Source organism: Grampus griseus, assembly GCF_964374135.1.
Source record: "Grampus griseus genome assembly, chromosome: 1".
Classification (NCBI taxonomy): Eukaryota; Metazoa; Chordata; class Mammalia; order Artiodactyla; family Delphinidae; genus Grampus; species Grampus griseus.
The window spans coordinates 16,557,358-16,578,781 of NC_139017.1; the positions used below are offsets into that span (position 1 = coordinate 16,557,358).

The following is a 21,424-nucleotide window of genomic DNA, read 5'->3' on the forward strand; positions in this document are numbered from 1 at the left end:
AGATTTGATGTCCGATGAGCACCCTCCTCCTGGTTTGTAGACAACTGACTTCTTGCTGTGTCTACTTGAGGCAGAGAGAGATCATCTTTCTCAGTGCCTCTTTTATAAGGGCCTCGTGACCTGATTGCCTCCTAAAGGGCTCCACCTCCAATATTATCATATTAGGAATAGAGCTTCTACATATGAATTGTGGAAGGCGGGGGATCAAAAATTCAGTCCACAGCAATGCATAAAATAGCAAATGGTACATTTTTAACTTAGATGTGAAATAACTTTAGCTACCGTTGATTCTTTTCTTTAATAAATTATTTGTTTTTTTATTTTTGGCTGCGTTGGGGCTTCATTGCTGTGCGCGGGCTCTCTAGTTGCGGCGAGCGGGGGGGCTACTTGTTGTGGTGTGTGGACTTCTCATTGTCATGGCTACTCTTGTTGCAGAGCACAGGCTCTAGGCACGCAGGCTTCAGTAGTTGTGGCACGTGGGCTCAGTAGTTGTGGCTTGTGGGCTCTAGAGCACAGGCTCAGTAGTTGTGATGCACGAGCTTAGTTGCTCTGCGGCATGTGGAATCTTCCCAGACCAGGGTTTGAACCCGTGTCCCCTGCATTGGCAGGCAGATTCTTAACTACTGTGCCACCAGGGAAGCCCTACCATTGATTCTTGACTTAGATTTCCTACTAGAATTAGAAGGTTAAATGAAGCATTTATCTGGCATTAATTGAGCACCTGTTCCAGGAACTGTACTAGAATCATTTGAGTGATATTGTTTATGGCAAAATAAGGGGTAATTTTGCTCCTGTAAAAAATTAAAAAGTCAAATCTCCTGTTCCTTTTTAAAGTCGACTTCCTGCAGTACGTGCCCACTGTATGATTTGGATTGTGTGCCAATTTGGATTAACAGTGATAACTTGAAATGAATCAGTTATGTGCCATGACTTTAAAAATGTTTGTTAAAAGATAACCTTTTCAAAAACTATTATAGTGGAATCTAAGTTGTACATTAAAAAACTATTGTAACAGAATTGTACAGTAATTGTACAGTAATAGGAGTCCTAGAATAATGAAGCTTGTCTAGGGGTGTGAAGAGGTTAATTTGTCGGTACTCTGTCGATGATAAGTTCATTTTTACTTGGAAATGGTTTTCAGTTGAAGGAAGCAGAGTTCATACTGCTCCTTCCTTAAATGTATCTATTAGGATCAACATGACTGATGTTTGTCTCCACTCAGTATATCTGTGATAGGTAGTGAGTCTGTTGAGTCCTGCAGATATTATGAGTACGAAGACTATTTGAGGTGAATTGGCAGTTAGAACAAATTTTGGAAAAGGGAGAGAGAACTCTTCCATGCCTACAAAAAGCTCTCTCATTCCTTCCCCAAGAAAGCAGGAGTCTGAATTTTGGCCAGCTGGATAGATGAATCTTACTGACTATTGCAGCAAGGTAGGCCTCCTGGTAAATTTTTTCCCTGTGTGAGCTTTTCAGAACTTGATTAAATATATCAATCAGGAGGACCAATGAACAGATTTGGAAGTAAAATGGTGTCTGAGATAGGTGACAGGACATTTAGAGTAGTGATTGGTGGTTAACAAAATACTAAGAGTTGTAATAAGTCTAATCAGAATTTTGTAGTTTGAAGATATCGTCCAACAATTCTTAAACAATTTTAGATTCTCTAAAGGATGTTTTGTAGCTTAGAAACACATTAATATTTTTCATCTGGTCTACTGAGCATACTTTCAGGGAGTTATGATTTAGGGCTATTTATCTAGGTGTGTGATGAAACTTTTGTATTCAGAAGAGTTGTCCTCAGAGACAGTTACAAAATATGTTTCATTTTGCTTTGTTAGCAACATCTGGTCCAACACCGCTCACCTCATTCACCCACCCCTCCACTATAGCAGGAGTATATATTTAGCTTTCTGTCAAATGCTCTTTGGTTTTCATTCGAGTAGTTAAACAAGGGTATATGTTAGAGAAGTGGGCCTGATTCCTTATAATTTTAGTCTCTACATCACTACTGTCCGCTAGGACTTTCTGTGATGATGGAAATATATCTCCACTGTCCAATATGGTAGCACAAGTGGCTATGGAGCCTCTCCAGTGTGGCCAGGGATACAGAGAAGCTGGATTTTTCATTAATTACTTCAAATTTTAAAAGCTGCACATGGCTAGTGGTGGTCTGTCTCCCTAAGAAGAGAATAAAGTCACAGAGCATATATTTAGTCTAATAAAATATCAGTAAATTTTGGAATCATAAGTCTATCTTGAATTGTTACATAAACATTTACTGATACAATTTAAGTATATACAAATACTGGTGTGATTTTTATTGACTAAATTATGGTTGATGTCTTTTTCACTATTTGTATTTTTAAAAAGTTATATTAAGTTGCTTTATAATTATTTCCTGAGGTATAACTATTGTCCTTACATGTTAGGCCACTGTGTATGACACATAGCATTTGCTTTTTTAGTAGTACCACCTGCAGCTTTCAGAATGAACACACTAAACTTTAAGTCTCAGTGCTGTACTGTGAAACAGTAGGTTTGTGATGCACTAAAGGGACGTGCTGAGAACTGTCAGAGCAGCAGACAGCAGGTGCCATCTAAGCCAGTGAATTCCAGCGCTGGGGACTTCTGTCGGGAGCCTCCTTGTTTAGGAGGTTTCCTGAGGAAGCGCCTTGAGTGGCAGGGCTCCCGAGGTATCTAGCAGCTCAGATCTATCCCAGCACACACTCGACATCCTGCCAGAGCAAATGGAGGTTGCAGATTTGGGCAAAAAACCCGGAAAACAAAGAGCACCATGAGCGTTGTTAGTACAGCCAGTTTAAAATGATGAGGTGTTAAACCACATTTGTATAAAGAACAGTTTCTCTAACCCCAGAATCATTACCCTGGGTCTTTAATGCAATCGGTTCATAAACATCAAAGCAGCAACACCAAATTTGTATGGGGTCAGGACCAACTGGGGCTCTGAATGGAGAGACAGCTGAGAGCCGCGTCCTTTGTGTGGGTGGCCTTGCAGCTGTTGATTCACCCTGAGGCTTCTAGACAGTTGCCTCTGCGTGCTCGCAGAGCCAGACTTCAGTCTTCGGTAAAAATGGATCCCCTCCCGTGGGATGGACATAAACAAGGGATTGACATCAGCTCTCAAAACATCAGCCGGGCAGCCAGACAGCAGTTATCCTGAAATACTGAGTAGTACCCAGCACAACATCAGGGCTGCCTCTACGTAATATTTGTCTTTGTACAGTAACACTGGGATCTCTTTAGTGTATTATAAATAGTAAAAGCTCAGAGTCCAAAAGGTTCAAGGTGACATTATCCTTCTCTACAAATGGTAGGAATGATAGGAATATCTATTGCATGACACAGCTGCCATACTTTGGTCCTTACGAGGACTCCCAAGTACACTTTTTAATGATAAATGAAGTTATATTTACATGGAATATTTTTAGAAATATCAGTATTCGTTGTTAGATGACAGAAGGCAAAATTTTGGAATCAGAACTGAGTTCAGAGTTCAATTTGGACTCACATTAAGCCATGTGTTGTTGCAAAAATGTCTTAAAACTTTTTAAGGCTAGCATGTACCTCAGGCACAGGGATATGTTTGTGTATACTGGAGGGATTGGAACAATGAGTGCACAGCGTCTGTCTAGCACAGTGCCTGCTATGTAGTAGGGAGGGTCTCAGGAAACAGTATTATGTATTTGGAGGTTTAGATGCTGTGCGTGTAGACTTGTTATTCATTTCTGATCTCTAATCATAAACGTTCCTCTTCTAGATAATGAGTTCCTCCCAGAAAAGTTTAAAGTCTGGCAGATAGTAAAATTTGTGTTCACCCAGTAATTCTACTTCTAGAAACCCTCCTCAGGAAAAGATCCTAATTACAGAAAATGCTGTGTGAACAGTATAATAGCATTATTTTTAATAACAACAAATTCTAGACAACCTACAAGTTCAGTGACTTGAGGGCACACACAGACATCAACTGTGGTACTTCCACTTTTGTGCTACCATTTAACATGATGGCGTGAAGACTGGTGAAATCACGTGTCAAGAATTGCATGTAGACTGAAAATGTAAAAAATTATGGATAGCATAAGTAAAATTTTCAAATGCCAAAGATTCATTAGATGAATAGAAGAACATAATACATTCTTTTTTTAAGAAAATAATTTTTGACGGCCTGAAAAGTCGAGTTCACACTGAGTACCAAGGTCCTGACCTTTAATGAGAAATTAAAATATATTTACTGTCTACTTCAGCTGTTCCAGAACCAAAACTCTAAATACTGTCTTAATAGAACACTCCAAGGGGTTGACATGGAGAGGTGCAGTTGATGACTGCATGAAGGTCGGCCCATCAACCAGTCAAGTATAAGTTGGACCAGAGCAAGTCATAAGAACAGCAAACATTTATACAGTAATTATTGTGTGCCAGATAGTATTTAACAGTTTATAATGCCCTTAACTCATCCAGTCAGTCTTCCTATGACCCTGTGAAGTAGGTGCTGTTATTGTCCCCAACATATAGTTGAGGCAACAGGCAATGGGTTCAGTAACTTGCCCAAGTTCACAGTTATTAATACAGTTGAGTCCAAGCTCCAGTCATAGAACTGTTACACAACAGTGATTCCTCACGTTGTAGGTGATACTAATGTTGTATAGAAAATGACATTCTAGAAATTATTAAAGTCTTATAGAAAATGAGATTCTAGAAATTGCACTTTGCTCGGGGAAAAATAAATAGGCATATTACATTTTTTAGTCTCATTTACTCATGACACGAACCTACGGCACGTATCAAAAGGTGAACACTTTCCTGGCACTAGCAATTTAAAGGTAGCTTGTCAGCTCAGGCTTTATTTTGGTTGCCATTGTCAGTTTATTATACAGTGTACTATTGAAGAATTTATTATAGATCTTGTTTGAGTATGTCTGATAATTAAAACTTTGCTATTTAATTATCTTGATGCTGCAGAAATGGAAGTACTACTAAGTACTGGAGTAGTGTCCAATGGTTTTGTGTATTGGAACGTGACTAGCTCCTTTTATACTAAGATACAATATATTGCCCATAGCTCTGGTTGTTACTTAATGACATTAGATGGCTCATAAAAGTGTAAGTGCTGACATTTTTGCTATTAAGAATTTAGATATTCAAATTATGCTTTGTAAAAATGAAGACTAGATTTTAGTTTAGAATGTTATTGGCTAGGAGATAACAAGTAACTAACACTTTATTTTTCCTCTGGGGGAAAAAAAAGTCAATGGAAAATACCCTTGGGGTGAAAGTTAATTACAGTTAAAAAAAATTTACAGCCACATGACATTGTATCATTGTTTAATAGGCTGTGATGAAAATACCCAGGGAAATTGAGTATGTTAGTTTTCTCCAAATAGGAAGCTGTAGGACATACCACTTTTCTCCTCTAGGTGGCACGATTTAGGCTATCATTGAATTAAACGATTCCCCTCCAGCCCTCACACCAGGCGAGGGACTAGTTTCTGAACAATCAGTACAACCGGGGTATCGATTACATTTAACCGTTGTAACTGGTCAAATAACCAGATTGACCTTGCAACAATCTGTTGTCTAGTGACCTTAAGTAACTTAATTAACAAAGACCTCTTAAAAAACAAAAGCTTCTAATAACCAGGTAGCCAAAATCATTTTTGTGTATTGCTGAAGTCTCTTTGGGTCAGAGCACACGCCCATTTATGGATTTATTCCTTTGGTTTATGGTAAACAGTTTGCCATTTGATACTGACTGTGAAGATACTGCGTTTGTACTTGAAAAGACACATAGAGATAACTGAAATAATCTAAAAAGAAACCAGAACTGTAGGTGACGTTAACTTCCCAGGTGTCCCTGGTTTTGTTGCAGCCTTCACTGTTTACTAAACAGGAAAAATCAACATGTAAAAAGTCAGTATTAGGTGACCCGGAAGCAGCAAATGACGGAAACATTCTGTTCGTTCTGTGCACTAAAACGGGAAGAGGACACTTTATTTTTACCTTTCAGATTCTTTTATCTATTGTTCACTTTCCAAAATTTAAAAATGAAGTTGGCTGCACCCAGAATACATGAAATACTTGTTAATCCCATTTTCATCTTCCTCCTCTTCTTCCTGTCTGTGTGGGGGATGGGCTTTCGTGGAGCTCAGAAGAATCTTGACCAGGCACCTCTTAGGAACTTCATTTTGGGCGTGGTGCATGTTTATATAAATGCTAAAAATCGTACAAGTATTTTCAAATTATAGCTCTGATAGTGATTATTAGAATCGGTAGCATAGGCAAAGAAAAAAAAGGCTTGGAAATACGCAATATATATCATACTGAACCGAGAAAAGGTGAAAAGTTAACTGATGTATTGTTACAGATTCCGACTGGAAAGTGGCTTCATTTTAGGGTGACAGTCTGGGACAGTCCTGGTTTACCCCTGGTGTCCTGTGTATAGATGAAAAGCATCCTCTTCACTCTTGGAAGTGCTCAGGTTTGTGTGATAAATTATATGGTCACCCTAGATGTAAGAACTAACTTTCTTTTCTAAGACTTGAAACAAACATCAGGAAAAGTTTGTGGCCCGCAGTCTCCACTTTTACAAATCATAACTACCGATACAGCTTTGCTTTCTAAAATATGTATTAAAAGTATTCTTCCACTTTGCTTTTTAAAATACGTATTTACTAGTTTTTCCTTCTAACATTAAAAAAAACTACATCCAGGTTTTCTTTTTATCTGCAATTGCTATTGCCTGTTGGTTTTTGTTTTATTTTCATTTTTTAATTGCAGGATAATTGAGGCAGCAGAAAGGCAAGGTTGTTTGAAATAGAGGTTGGTAACTTTGCTCATGGAAATTTACACATTCAGAATTTTCCACAATCTATGAAACCCACTGAAATGATGACAAATTCATTTAAAGACTATATATCTTAAAAAGATAAAAATTCCACTTTATGTTGTCATACTCATTTTAATTATAACATCATTATGTTTTTCTCTTATCCTTCCTCATCTTTGAATTTTTACTTTGTTCATACTTGTCTCCCTTTCTCCCCAGCAACCTAATTCCAGTCTCTTGCTTTGTGAAGTATCTGGGGACTGCTGGGCTGGTGGGGTCAGTGAAGTAGGAGCAGAGATTCTATAAAGGCAAGTGTCAAACCCTGCCCTAAAAACTAAGGAAAACTCTGCTGCTGGCTTCTTTTGATCAGCATTAGCATTTTATCAAGCATGTCTCCATATGTTAGTGTAAGACAGCTGTCCCCATAATGTTCATTTATTTATATCAATCACCAGGTGCTATTTTAGTGGCTGAATTTCACCGGGGGTAAGAAACCAGAATCTCTGGCTGATTTCAGTAGGCGGTGACAGTATCCAGGCCTCCGGAGGTTGCCCCCTGTTGGAAATCTCACGGAGCTGAAAATATAGAGGTGGAAGGGCCCCAAAGCCACCAGCAGTAATCCATCAACTAATCGCAATTCCAAAGGGTAAGATCAGTGTTCCCACAGTGTATCATCAAAGTGTGAGGAGTTTATCACTTTAAAACCTCACAACCTACTGATACGTCTGCTTTTCCCTGTCTCCTGAGTTCACCCCTTTATCTTTCACCACCTGTGATCTTCTCTTTCAGCCTTTTCCTCCCTGCCAGTGTGCCGTCCTTTGTCCTTTATCACTTCTTTCTTGGATAAACCTATAGATACAGAATGGAAACAATATTTGGATGATTTTTCTTGTGGAAATCACTAAACGTTTTCATTTCATTATTCTGAGAGCAGAAACTTGCATAAAAATGCGTACAGAACATGAGACAAAAAGTGTTATGGACCAAACATTGTTTTTGAATTGTGGTATCAAAGATAAAATTACAAGGAAGAACTTAAAAGGCTTTTGGTATATTTTCACATTAAAGGGTTACTTTGCCTTTCTCAAGTGTAACTATTGAGAGTAAAATGTAATCAATTACAGTAGCTCTGTATATTTCTTTTCCCCACCTCCTGGTTTTTGAGGCTTGAAACCATTGTGGAAAGCTTTCAAAATTGTTACAAATGAAGTTTTTCTTTCACCAGACTTAGGAAGGACCTATTACATTATAAACTCTTCTCTGTGATCCTTAGGGGTAAAACTCCGGGACAGGGATGAGTAGTTGTTTTGATATCAAGCATTTGTTTAGGCTCTTGTAGGACCTGCACATTAGTTAAGTGAATATACCCATTAATGAGCAGAGAAGGGCTAGCGGTGGAAACAGCTCTCCCACTGATCTGGAAGACAAAGAATTCCATTTTAGGGTGTTAAACTGGAATTTGGACTTAACTGGATTTTGATAATCATTTAGAGTTCTGTTCACCAAAAGTGTATCTTCTTGCCCTTTCTTCCTACAATTAGTAGGGGCAAAATACCATAGTGTTTAACATAACAATGAGCATGAACTTACAGAAACTGCTAGGAGGCATAACCGTGAAGCAGATTCTAATTAGCATCTTCCCTGGCTTTTTCATTCTATTTATGTTGGAGAAAGAGCTGACAGAAATGAAGAAGTGAGAGGATACAAGAATGGTCACTAACATTTAATGGGCATATATTTAAGTACCAGGTTGTGTTAGAAACTCTCTTGGTACCTTGTGTCATTTAATCCTCACAGTAATCTTAACTTGTTGGTACTATGTGTTATGCCCATTTCATAGATGAAGAAACTAACACAAGTGTCTGAGTAACTTAGCCAGGATCACAAAGCCAGAAAGCGATGGATATTTGAACCCAAGAAAACTTGAGTCTGGAACCTGCCCCTTTTACACTATGCTCACCTGCCTCCTTGAGCTAATCAGGATGGCCTGTGTGGGTGAAATCCCCTTTTACCGCATGGCTTTGGTAAACCAGGGGGACAGCTCTTGAAGTCTTACCTGTTGCATCTTCAAAGGATTGCCCACCTGAGAGGTAGAAAGGGGCGCCTCCTCTCCTGCTACACTCAAGTCACTCTCCTCGGCCACACTAGAAGAGTTTACCATCCCCTCCCCTGTCCTCGCTTCCTGGGCTTTAGGGAAATTAAAAGTAGCCTCTTATGAACAGGCCAGGAGTCTGAGGGGTTGTAAAGTAAGCAGTACGTGTTCATCAAACTAAATACCATGGGCAAAAGTGTGTGTGTTTATGTTGGGAAGGGGGTTGTCAGAAGGATTTATGGCTTAGATTGCTTTCCTAGCAGTGATGGAGATGGACTTTTGCTGCTCTATCCACACTCTAATCTGAATCCACTTAACCTCAGGTACGTTTGTGTTTATATCTAGAAGGTAGTCTCCCTAATTTGAGGGGAGGCTGAGCCTATGTCCTTGGCGGAGCACGGTGCCTAAGGTTACCAGCCGCCTTCCAAAGCCAGATCTTCACTCAGTAGCTCCTGCTTTATGTCCTATAATTGCCCCACGTGTAGGAACAGTCACTTTTCCCCTTTGTGTATAGCTAGATTAGAGCAGTTCTCAAACTCAACTCAAAAGGGATGACAACTTGGTGAAACTACTAGCCCCATAGCAGCACCTCTTGAGTATATTTTGCTTTGGCTATTGGAGTTGTAGCTGGTTGTCTGACTGCTTTCAAGTTGCTTCAATTTGAAATTGACCTCCAGGAAAGGAACGTGCTAATGCTGATTTACACATAATTTTCAGAATTATTCAGAAGTTGGTTGGAACAATTCCTTTATTCCAGAGTTTTCTGATGTGTTTTCATAGGAAAAAGTCCCATGTTCAAGGGAGTTCAGGATATGCTGGGTTAAAAGGGTTAAACAGTTTTATTTTCTGTAAGATTCTCAGAGCCTTTAACATGACAGAAACTGTGAATCTGTAAGTAGGCAATAGAGTACCCAGTATCTCTCAAACTTAACTTCACCACACGATCCCTGTTTGTCAGACACATTCTGGTACCAGTGCTTCTTAGAAATATGTAGTGGATAAGAACATAGACAGTACATTCTGATGGCAAAATCCATCTTACTATGGTCTTGAACAAGGTACTTAACCTCTCTGTACCGCAGTCTCCTCATCTGCAAAATAGAGATGATAATAATAATACCTACTTTAGAATGTTGTGAAGATTAAATGACCATACATATATACATCTGTCGATCTGCCTCACGTTACTGAGTGTAATATGTGTTAGCTACTGTTATCGTAACTATTTACCCCTCTGTTTACTAATGGTATAGGCCCCATACACATGGAAAGTGTAAATTCCAAAAGTTAGAGAAAGCTCCTTGTGACCTTTCTATAATGAAAGGAACATCTGAACTAGGGAGTGATATAGTGGCTTTGAGTTTGGGGGAAAACTCAACAGAGTTTCCAGTTTAAATCATCTGTCTAGTCGGTATGGCTACCGTCATGATGAAATGAAAATGTTGACTTTGAGTAACTAAAGGTAAAAGAAAAGAAAAAGGGAAAAGTGAACAGGGGCAAGAATTATTTTTGTATTTATCTAATTTGGACTAGGTTGAAATAGAAAATGTCAAGTTATGAGTAGTGTATAACAGCAACATCAAACACTTAAAATCCCAGCTTCCTGATATATGCTGTGGAAAGAATGAAGTTGATTGCTAAAGTCTAGCTGGGGAAGAAGGTGAAGAGAAAGCCATGTCAAGATGTGGCTTAGGCAGCAAATTAAGAAGATAGCCATTCATTCAAACAGTAAAATAAATATAATTCATTCTCCAGGTGCAGAAGAGAGAGCTCTGTTTTCAGCCGTTCACAGTCAAATGCAGAACTAGGCTATAAACAACAAACCATAATAAAATAAGCTTTAGGATAGAGGTACCAGCACGGTGCTATGGAATCTCAGAAAATGATGCCACTAAAAAGCTAGGAGGTGGAGCTTGGATGACCTATCCCAGGGCTGGCCTGGCCCAGAGTCAACTGTTTGATGCTCATTTGCATGAGCGAGCGAGCGAGCGAGCGAGAGAGGAGAGAGAGAGAGAGAGAGAGAGGGAGAGAGAAAACAATACAGGAGGGAAGACTTCCATTCTAGAGCAAGTGATCCCAACTGGGAGGCTGTGAGCGAGCGAGCCACACGAAGTAAAAATGGGAGGCTTGATCGCATGTCCTTCACCAGACGGGTCCAAAATGACTATATAAAGTAAATACCATAAATCACTGTTGTCAGGGCGCACACCACCTCCTCCCTCCCTTCCCCACAGCCGTCCTCATTTCCACACCCCCTCAACGGTTCAGGGAGAGCTCGTGGTCTAAGTAAACGAGAGGACTTCTGACTGTAATCCTAGCACGTCACTTCGTTGAAGGCAAACACGTGGTTCAGAGAGAACTTATAAATCTCTCCTCCCAGGCAGGATCGTGATGTTATCTGCTGGCAGCAGAAGGTTCGCTCCGAGGGGAGCTCCAGAAGCTCCCGACAAGAGAGAGACAGAGAGAGAGGGGCAGGCAGAGGCAGCGGGAGAGATACAGAGAGACCGAGAGAGGCAGAGAGAGACACACACAAGGAAGAGCGAGAGCGCAAGTGAAGGAGGACTGGCGAGAGGGATGGAGAACCTAGGATAACGGTCTAGGGAGCCATTCGGGGGCAAACCGAGGGGCTGCCTGGCTGCAGAAAAGAGGAAGGAGAGGATCTACTGCAGGCTGCCTACTACCCTCGGCGAGAAAGCCCAAGTGGGAGAGAAACCAGGAGTGGGTGGGCAAGGGTGGGAGTCCAAGGGAACCCCTTCGCAACCCCCTAGGAATAAAACTCCCCTGTCGGCGCGTCCCGGGGCTGCCGCTGCGGTCCGCGGGGGGCGAAAGCCACGGCGGCGGCCGCCGCTCGTCTGTTGCCGGGTTGGCGTTTAGAGCGAGAGGAGAAGGAGCAGAAGGAGGGAGCTGGAGGCCGGACGCGTTCGCCAGCGGCGGCGGCGGCGGCAACGTGGAGTGACCGGGCGGGTCGGCGCGCCGGCCGGGTGTCGGCCCCCGCGCGCACCTCCGGGAGCAGGATCCTCGCCGCGGCCCCCGCGGCCCCCGCCGGAAGCGGCCGAGTCCCGGGCGCAGCGCGAAGCGCTCCCGCCTCCCCGCCGGGGCCGGGCTCGCTCCCAGCGCGCGCACACGGGCGCGCGCGCGCGCACACTCACACACACACTCACACACGTGTGCGCCCCTCCGCTCCGGAGCTGCTGCTGCTCCTGCTTTCAGCGCCGTAGTGGAAGGCAGGGCCGCGCCGCTCCTTCTTTAAATATATAAATTGGAGCCGGCCGGCCTCGGCCGCCCCCCTGACAGCGCTGCCCGCGGCCCTCCCGCCGGCGCTCCCGCTGCCAGCCCCGGGACCTTTTCATCTCTTCCCTTTTGGCCGGAGGAGCCGAGTTCGGATCCGCCACTCCGCACCCGAAACTGACACACTGAACTCCGTTTCCTCCTCCTAAATTTATTTCTGCCTAATAGCCACTCGTCTCTTTTTTTGCCCCCATCTCGTCGCTCCAAGAAAACTTTTGCTGACTCCCCCAAGTGAAGCTTCCCCCTTGCCCGTCGTGTATTAATATTTCCACTTGGGGAACGACTTGCCTTTTCTTTTTAAAGGAATTCAAGCAAGATAGCTTTTTCTCTCGGACATTGACTCCCGATTGTTTGCAAAAGTTTCGCATTAAAAAAAAAATCTACCTGATCTGTACTTTGAGAGTTGTTGGTTTCTTTTTATTTTTCTTACTTTTTTACTTTTTTAAAAAAAAATTTTTCCACCTTAAAAAAAAAAAATGCACTACTGTGTGCTGAGCGCTTTTCTTCTCCTGCATCTGGTCACGGTCGCGCTCAGCCTGTCTACCTGCAGCACGCTCGACATGGACCAGTTCATGCGCAAGAGGATCGAGGCGATCCGCGGACAGATCCTGAGCAAGCTGAAACTCACCAGCCCCCCAGAAGACTATCCCGAACCCGAGGAGGTCCCCCCGGAGGTGATTTCCATCTACAACAGCACAAGGGACTTGCTCCAGGAGAAGGCGAGCCGGAGGGCGGCCGCCTGCGAGCGCGAGCGGAGCGACGAGGAGTACTACGCCAAGGAGGTTTACAAAATAGACATGCCGCCCTTCTTCCCCTCGGAAAGTAAGTACCGCTCCCCGCTTCTAGTCCCCGGGGCTTAGCGCTGCCCGAGGCTTCCAGAACCGCAGCCACTCCAGGGATCGCCCTGCCCTCTCCGGGTCCCAGCTCGCTCCTTCCCCTGCTCCTGTCCTCCGTCCCACCCACCTCCTTGCCAGTTGTGTGCTTGAGGACGTTAGGCTTTAAAACGTGGACTTGCGACTTTTAATTTTCTCCATTTCTCCCTTCCCCCAACGCCCCGTCTTTTATAAGGCGTTTTTCTCTTTTTTTCTCTTCCCTGGAATTCTCGACTCGGCCACCGGCTAGGAGTCAGCCCTCCTCTGTCAAACTTGGAGGCGCTCCCTGGGGCCGCGTTAAACCGGGAAACCTTGGTGGGTTTGTTTTCTTTGCTCCGATTGGCCTGAAGCCCGCCGAACTGGTGCACGAGGGGTTAAAAAAAAAAAGTGGCTCAAAACTAGCCTCTCCGGAAGGCGCCCCTTTCCGTGCCGACCTATCAGCTGATTCCCCAAGCCTTCCCTATTGTCTCTAAACTCCCCGAAAAATGTCAGCATCGCCAAGACAAAACCCGATCTGGAGACCCCTCCAAAAACCTACCTCCAACCCCTCAATTCTTGAATCTACTGCCTCGGCGAGGTGTTTACATTCCCCCCAAGGCGAGATCTTGTAACCACGTCCCCTTTTGATTTCACCTGGAATGGTAGAAAGGACAGCTTCGTTGCTGACTACGTTTAAAAGGGTTTTTCCTTCACGTTATTTTTTTCCGAATTCACTCAAACCTGCCTTCTTAAAATCGCCGGTGTAGCAGATCCTTTTTCTTATGCGTTTATCGTTTATCTTTCTCACTCTTGAGCCCGGTGTTCCCTGCCCTTTCATAGGCTTCCTGCAGTCACTTCGTTGCATTCCTAAATCTCAGCGTAGAAGACAGCCGATTTTTTTTTCTTTTTAAACTGGCTTCTCTGAGGGCAGTGTCCTCAAAACCAGCTGGCATACAGTAGCAACGGGAGTGAATGATTGATTGTTGAGTTCTTTGAGGGGAAGGGAAGAGGGCAGTTAGCTTAGAATGATTTCCAAGTTCTTTAAAAAAAAGAAAAGAAGAAGCAGCATATATTGATGCCTGAGAGGGTTAAATACCAGGAAGAAGAAAAAGAAAAAAAAAAAAAAAAAAAAGAGCTCCAACATTTGCCTATTCCAAATCCCAAGTCGTACACTTTTCATTGGTTGCCCATCTCTCTCCTCCCCTTTCCATGCCCTATATACTCCCTGGCAGCCTTCACAACGTCTCTGTGTCTTGCCTACAGAGATAATATGGCCATCTTGGTAATTTTATCCTAGAGGTTCTAATTGCAGGGTGGTGCTTTTCTTTTTGAATATTTATATTTAGTTTGACAAGTCGTAGTTCCGGGACTTGCCATGTCTTGTATTTGATGGTCTCACATTGTCAGCTGAAGTATCCAACCCCAGGCTTCCTGGCGACCTCTGTTTTGCTGCAGCATCATCTCTTCTTGTTTAAGGGCAGAGCTGAGGCAGGAGATCCTGGCAAGCAGGATGATTTTATTATTGTAATTACGTCACCATCCACAACAATGGTGATAAATACACTCCACCCTGGTGATTCCCCCCCCCCGGGGAGTGAAGGAAAGCTTTCTACCTGGGGTGGAGCCATGGAGATAATTAGGAAAGAAAGTTCATTGTAATTAGTCCAAAATCATTGAGACCCAACAGGGAGTTGAGTCAGTTTGCTTTCTCTAGCACGTGCAACCGTTCTACTGGAATTTGGGCAGGCGGGCAGTTATGTTATGTAGAACCAGAACAAGCCAAGCCTTCAATGTTTACCTGCAACAGCTCTCATGAATTGCTGGCATTTTCATAACAGAGAGGAGGTCTGATCCCTTCGTGAGATAGGTGTGGAAAGAGCAAATTACCCAAGAGGGTGTTCATTCTTTGTTCTTCAAGCACTCTTCAGTCTAAACAACTGAGGTGATCCCACGCAAGATTATCATCATCACCAAATTGGAGAAAATTCTCAAATTATTAGGATTTCAGAGGTTGGCATCTCAGGTGCGTGTGTGGATTCCCTTCTGCTTCCTCTCCCAGCTACCAAAGAAATGAAAGCCTCTGATCAGTGCAGGATAAAATATAAACTATCAGTCTTCCTACAAAGAGTGCAGGCTTCTTAAAGCCTTAAAGGAAATTTAGGAGCAGAAAGCCTTATTAATAGCAGATTTGATACTACTGTGCTAGGACTGTGGATAATTTTATAGAAAGTAGGTTAACTGATTTTCCAGTACTTTCTAGTTATACTGGAATATAGTGAACCCTTCCAAAAAAAAGGAAGAAAAGAAAAAAAAATCACTCCACCATATTTTTAAAGGGCAAACGGAAAGGACAGCATTGGCTTATATACCAGCTTTCCCTCTTTGGGACCTTTCCACCTAACTTTTAACTCGGTCCTCCCTGAAGAGACGGTGGGGAGGAAGTGTGCCTGTCATTTCTTGAAGGGAATCTGCAGCGGGTCATAAGCCCCAGAGATGAAGGCATGGGAAAGATCACTGGTTCACTTTTTACCACCAACTTATTAGCGTTCAGGGAGTGACTTCAGCTCAAATATTACAAATATGCTCTAACCGTGCTCAATGAGCTATATATCATTACAGATTGTTGGTAGCCCTTTGCAGGACGTTTTATACAGTTCAGACAAAATGTTTTTAGCAATGTGGAGTTTTAAAAGTAAAAATATAAGAGATATTGTATATGCCTTCAGGCATATTTTGTCTTAAATATTATCCTTGGCCCAGCGTACTATATAAATACAGTAAATATGAATAGAACTGGCCAGGTGCCAATCTCCTAGGATGAATTTTAGTCAAGAAGGTATTTATGGGATATAAATAATACTGTGTCAACATTTGAAGAAGGGATCTGATTAGTTTTGAATTTATTCGTATTGATCTTTTCACATGCTGTTAGTTTAAGGCTCAAAGTGGAGTTATGCTAAGGTTTACCCATACTTTACCCAGTGGGAATTAGTGGACTTCTCTTCCTTTTGACAATCCACTTGAACTTCAAGCACATCTATTCAAAAGACACTGTACAGGGCTTTAGAAATTTAGAAAGAGTGATTCCACATAACAGAGTAAGAATCCAAATGATTAACAATTAAAATATGTAGACCCTTCGACAGTCAAAAAAAAAAAAAGGAAGAGACAAAATTTTATTTTCTTTCTTTCGCCTCTCTTTTCCATGTAACAAATCAGGCACGTGTTGTGGTTCTAACTGTGGTGATTTTGTCCTTTCCCCCGCCCACACCCTCAGGGAACATTTGGCAATGTCTGGAGACATTTTGGGTTGTCATGATTGGGAGTGGAAGGGCCAGGGAGGTTGCTCACCATTCTAGAATGCACAGGAAAGGTCCCTTTTCCACCCGCCACCCCCATACATCAAAGAATTATCCAGCTCCAAATGTCAGTAATCCCCACGTGGAGAAACCCGGTAACCCTGGGATTTATTTGCAGTTGCTGAATTCTGCTAGTAGTACCATTTCCAAAGTAATAATATGAAAGTAAAACATCTTTATCATCAAAAGGACATTAACATGGAATAGAAAGATAATCAGAAACTTTTCTTAAGTAAGTGGGACTATGAATTTGACTCTTTGGTATGGTGTATACTTCATTATTATGATCTTAAAGGGCCTAAATTAGAGGCATCAAAGGTTCCCATTCATTTAGCCTAAGTAAGGGTGTCGCTCCACCCATCTGTAACTTCAGTCAGCAGCAATGTGATATTAGTCAGGACAGAGCAAAAAAGAAGTGAGGGATTACCGTGGATTTTCCTTGCAAGGAAAATAAGCAGCTCATGTTAAGGAAGAGTGGAATCTCCAGGCTCAGCAATGGAAGAAAGTTGGTTTATTCTCTCATATTGAATTAGATAAACTAAAATATACAGCCTGAGACATTACGGTGAGGTTTCCTTTGTAATTGTTTCACATAAATGCTAAGCATTTAATACCAAGCAATCTCTTTTTCTATTTCCCCTGTAATTTTCCAAGTGAAATTGAGGAAGATAGGAAGCATACCAATAGCACTATGGTTTGTGGGGTGGGGGGGACGCAACGTAACATTCTGTTCATGGATATATCTTTCTGTGTACACATTGCTGAACTGTCAGCCAATTGCCCGATGAAAGAAAATATTAGCAGTTGCTGGAACATAGTACTATTTTTGCTTGATGTTCAGGGATTTTTTTTCTGTTTCTTAAATTGAACTATAGTTGATTTACAATATTGTGTTAGTTTCAGGTATACAGCAAAGTGATAGGGATTTTATTTTTCAGATTCTCTGTGGATGTGTCAGAAAGAGGGACACAGAGAGAGAGACAGACTTGAACCCCTTCCCTAGACTTCCCCAATGATTGAGTTATTAATACACAGCAGACCCAACTTTAATTCCCCTACTTGTATTGCATCATTGCTTGTACTAACTCTAGTGCTTAATTGTGGTCGCGTTTAACTTTAGGCTCCGTTCTCTTCCAGGATTTTCTCTCTTTTCTTTCTTTTACTTTTCAAAGTCTAGCAAAACTCCTCAAAGAGATATACTGGTTATAACTGAAGTAGTTGGGCCGTCTTTGTTGCCAAGGGAGGCCGGTCTCCTCTCCTGAGGAGTCCCCACTGGATGGAGGCTGGGCTTTGTGAAGCTGGAGGGGTAGATGGGGACCAGCTGACCTGGCAGAGGCTCCGGGAGCCTTCTGTGTCTCCACAGCGACCCCTGGGGTCTACTCAAGGAGCTGCACTTTTTGAACGATGCCTTCTCCCTGGTGAAGAGATGCTGATGTAACCCCAGTCACAGCATCTTTCATATAAAAAGATATGAAAGAATGACAGATCCTGTTTCCTAGAGGAAACTGAGATGTGAGAAAAGGGCTAATGACTCACTGTTGATCCCATATCAAATCTGGGTTAGAACAAAGGAGGTCACTGACTTCTAGGCCTTTGCCCAGAGATTACAACACACTTCAAGCTGCATTTTTAGAAGTTTAGGGAAAATAGAGTGGAAGAGCCTGGCCCTGGGAGAGACGTACAAGCTGACCACCGAGGTGGGATTCTGGGGGGACTCCTCCCTCCCCGCCGCCACCCCCAGCCCTTTACAGGTTCAGTATTAAGGTGATCCGGGAGCAAAGAACCTGCAGGCAAGAGCTCTGCAAACAGCCCTGTCAGCTCTCCTGATATAGCATTTCCGGTCCTCAGGGATCCTGGAGAGAGGATGTGGATTTGCCAGATGTGCTCGCTCTCCTTAGGCAGCCTGACTGCCGAAGGGTGGATCCACTTCTCAGATTCTGAACAGCTTGATGAAATGTGCCTCTGGCCCGAGATAAACAAACGTTTCCATTGTCATTTTGAAACCATATGGTGTGCTTTGGGTTTTTAATATTTTTTCAACAAAGATACTTTTTAACCTAGGAATTCAGTGTTCTCCAGGTAGTTTCAATTTAATCACATACTAGGGATTCTCTGATGGGTTTGTTTAGGCGGAAAAGCTTGTTTCCATCCTGTGTTTGGGAGAAATTCGCCTCACGCTGCAGTCACAAGTGGGTTTTGGTGGCTGTCGTTGGTTTTGTTTCTTTTCTAACCTCTGATAGGTTAGAACTACACTGCACTGTGACCAGCACCTTGCTTCCGGATTGTCTTCGTGGCCTTGACTCTGCATCTGCACTCCCCCTTGACCACTTCGCCACAGGCTCTAAATTGCCTTCTTGTTCTTCTCTCTTCTGGAATATCTGTGTGTAGGGTGGTGAACTTCATTCAACCATGGCTCCATTTCTTCACTTGTAAAGATGAAGAAGACGCTGGCTTCCTAGGGTTGCAAAGGACTGACCGTGACCTGTGTAAAGACCCCCTGTGCTCTGCTTCTGGCACTTAGTAGACCCTCTTTGCATGCCAGCTATTAACCATTGATTCTCAGACACCATTGATTTAAAGGTACACTGTTATTTTATGTGCCACAGAGAAAGAAATATCACTGACAATTGACTATAACGTGCCATTGATTATGAGATATTAAAAGGAGATATGTTAGAGATATTCCAATATGATTAAAAGTGATGCCCTGGGGACCACTCCCACCAGCCTGGGATGTCTCGGGACCAACAACTCATTCATTTCCTAGTAAGTTCCACTCAGTAGATCTGTTTCCCTGGCTCCCTCGGATTGGTCCTTAGGTGACCTTTGCCACCTAAGGGGCTGGGAACAGAGACCGGCAGGGCTGGTAATCCAGCATGCCCAGCACTATCTAATCCTCATATAGGGAGGCCTTGAGGATCTAGGCTTCGTAGGTAAGATCTCAGATGTCTTAGATAATATCCAAGACCTTTCAGAGTCAGGCCCCTCCTCCTTGCTCAGCAGCCCCCCAACTAAATCCCCCCAAGAAAACTACACTCCAGCCAGATCACCCTCTTTTCCTTTACCCAAATGGGCCCTTTATTTCTGTGCCTCCAGCCCTTTGTTTATGTCATTTCTTCCACTTAGAGATCCATCTTTTAACACCTTTAAATACCCTTCAAGGTTTAGTTAGTACCATCTCCTTATGAGACCTTCGTCGACGTTCTTTGTCCTATTTAAGTAGCTCTTCCTCTGCACTCTCACGATACTGATATTCATCTCTATCTCAGCCTCTTTTCTTTTGCTGTAGGTAAAATCTAGCTGTGTCCTGACCTGTCTTCTTCATCGGTTTGTAAACTGCCTCAGAACAGGAACCCACTCTGACTTACCTATGTTCTTACAGCACGTTGTTGTTGCTCAATCAATGCTTAATAAAGGAATGAGCGTTTCCCTTTAGAGAATAAGATTGAGTTACCAGAAGAAGGATCAAGAGTTCAAAGCATTGGGGTTTCCCTGGTGGCGCAGTGGTTGGGAGTCCGCCTGCCGATGCAGGGGACGTGGGTTCGTGCCCCGGTCCGGGAAGATCCCACATGCCGCGGAGCGGCTGGGCCCGTGAGCCATGGCCGCTGAGCCTGCGCGTCCGGAGCCTGTGCTCCGCAACGGGAGAGGCCTCAACCGTGAGAGGCCCGCGTACCGCAAAAAAAAAAGAGTTCAAAGCATTGGACCGGGAGATATGGAGAGACAAAAATCTACTCACCTCCGTTATTGGGGACAATGTTCCTGATGGATCTTGTCCCTGTGCTGAAGGCAACACAGGCTTCTCAGAACCATTCATTTCCTGTTTCCAGTTTTGCAGATAAAAATGAAAATGATGGCGATAGTGATGATGATGAAAGCGAACCCTCACTGGGTACATACTACGTGCCAAGCATAGTTTTAAATATTTTACACGCATGCACTTATTTCACACTCAAAAGTGACCCTATACGGTCCAGACTGGTATTTTCCCTGTGACGTATGAGGACACGGCTATAACTATTTCTATCAGCGATGTCTTACCGGAAGTCAGACTTTTAGGTACCACAAGTAATAGAGGCCCCAAACAGAGACCAGGAAATGGAGAGCATGACTTTTCCTGCCCTCTCGCAAAACGATACAGTCCCTCCATGAAAGGGTGGTGACGCTCCTCACCTGGCAGGAATTACATTCATAGAAGCTCTGCATTCTTTCCCTCCAGAAGGAAGGATACTTCTGAAGCCTTTCCTACCACCCTGGGTCTCTCTTCTTGCCTCTACCACATTCTTCCACTTTTATCTCTGCACTTGGTTGATACAAAAATTGTGATTTCTCAAGTCTCCTGGTCTTGATCTTGAACTGCAACCATTTTCTTCACAACATCTTTATAAATTTGATTGATAGGTGATTCGTCTTGTCTCTCGCAGAAAATTAATTTATTGAGGAAGGCAGGACGGTGTTGTACGGTGAGCACAGACCTGAGAGCCAGGCAGCCCCAAGAAGTGAAAGAAAGAGAATAAATAAAAGGGAATCGCACCAGAGGAATCTCAGAGGCTGAAAGGGAAGAGGGAGCATCAAAGACAGGAAGTCCTACTCCAGGCCAATGGCAGTTGTTAAAATGTGGTCTTGTTTGGGTTAGCAACTTGGCTGTCTCCGTGCAAATTATTCAGTCGGCCTCGTTGACATTTAAGTTGCTTCCTGCTGAATTCAGATACTACCTCTGCCATCACTGGCTTGGTGACCAGGCCGAAGCCCCTGCACTTAAGCTGATCTCAGTTTGTTCACTTGTCACGATGAAGAAGCTGATATCGGCCCCCTAGGGTTGTAGAGGATGGATGATGACATGCAAAGAAAGGCCAAGCGCAGCTGCTTCTGGTACCTAATAGGCTTGCTTTACACGGCAGCTATCATTCACTGAATCTCAAACGCTATTGATTTTACAGTGCACCATTATTTTATATGCCACTTAAAAAGAAATATCATTGCCAAGTAATTG

At 43.1% G+C, this 21,424-nt stretch overlaps 1 protein-coding gene across 2 annotated transcripts in view; it reads left to right on the forward strand.

Moving 5' to 3' along the window:
• Positions 1 to 12,102: 12,102 nt before the first annotated feature.
• The window catches only part of TGFB2 (transforming growth factor beta 2), an 83,112-nt gene continuing 73,790 nt past the window's right edge, over positions 12,103 to 21,424 (forward strand). For both annotated transcript variants that reach the window (XM_082671955.1, XM_082671954.1), the window contains exon 1: positions 12,103 to 13,046. In XM_082671955.1, coding sequence (XP_082528081.1) covers positions 12,701 to 13,046 — 346 coding nt within the window. In that variant the 5' untranslated portion in view covers positions 12,103 to 12,700. The remainder of the gene's footprint in view (positions 13,047 to 21,424) is intronic.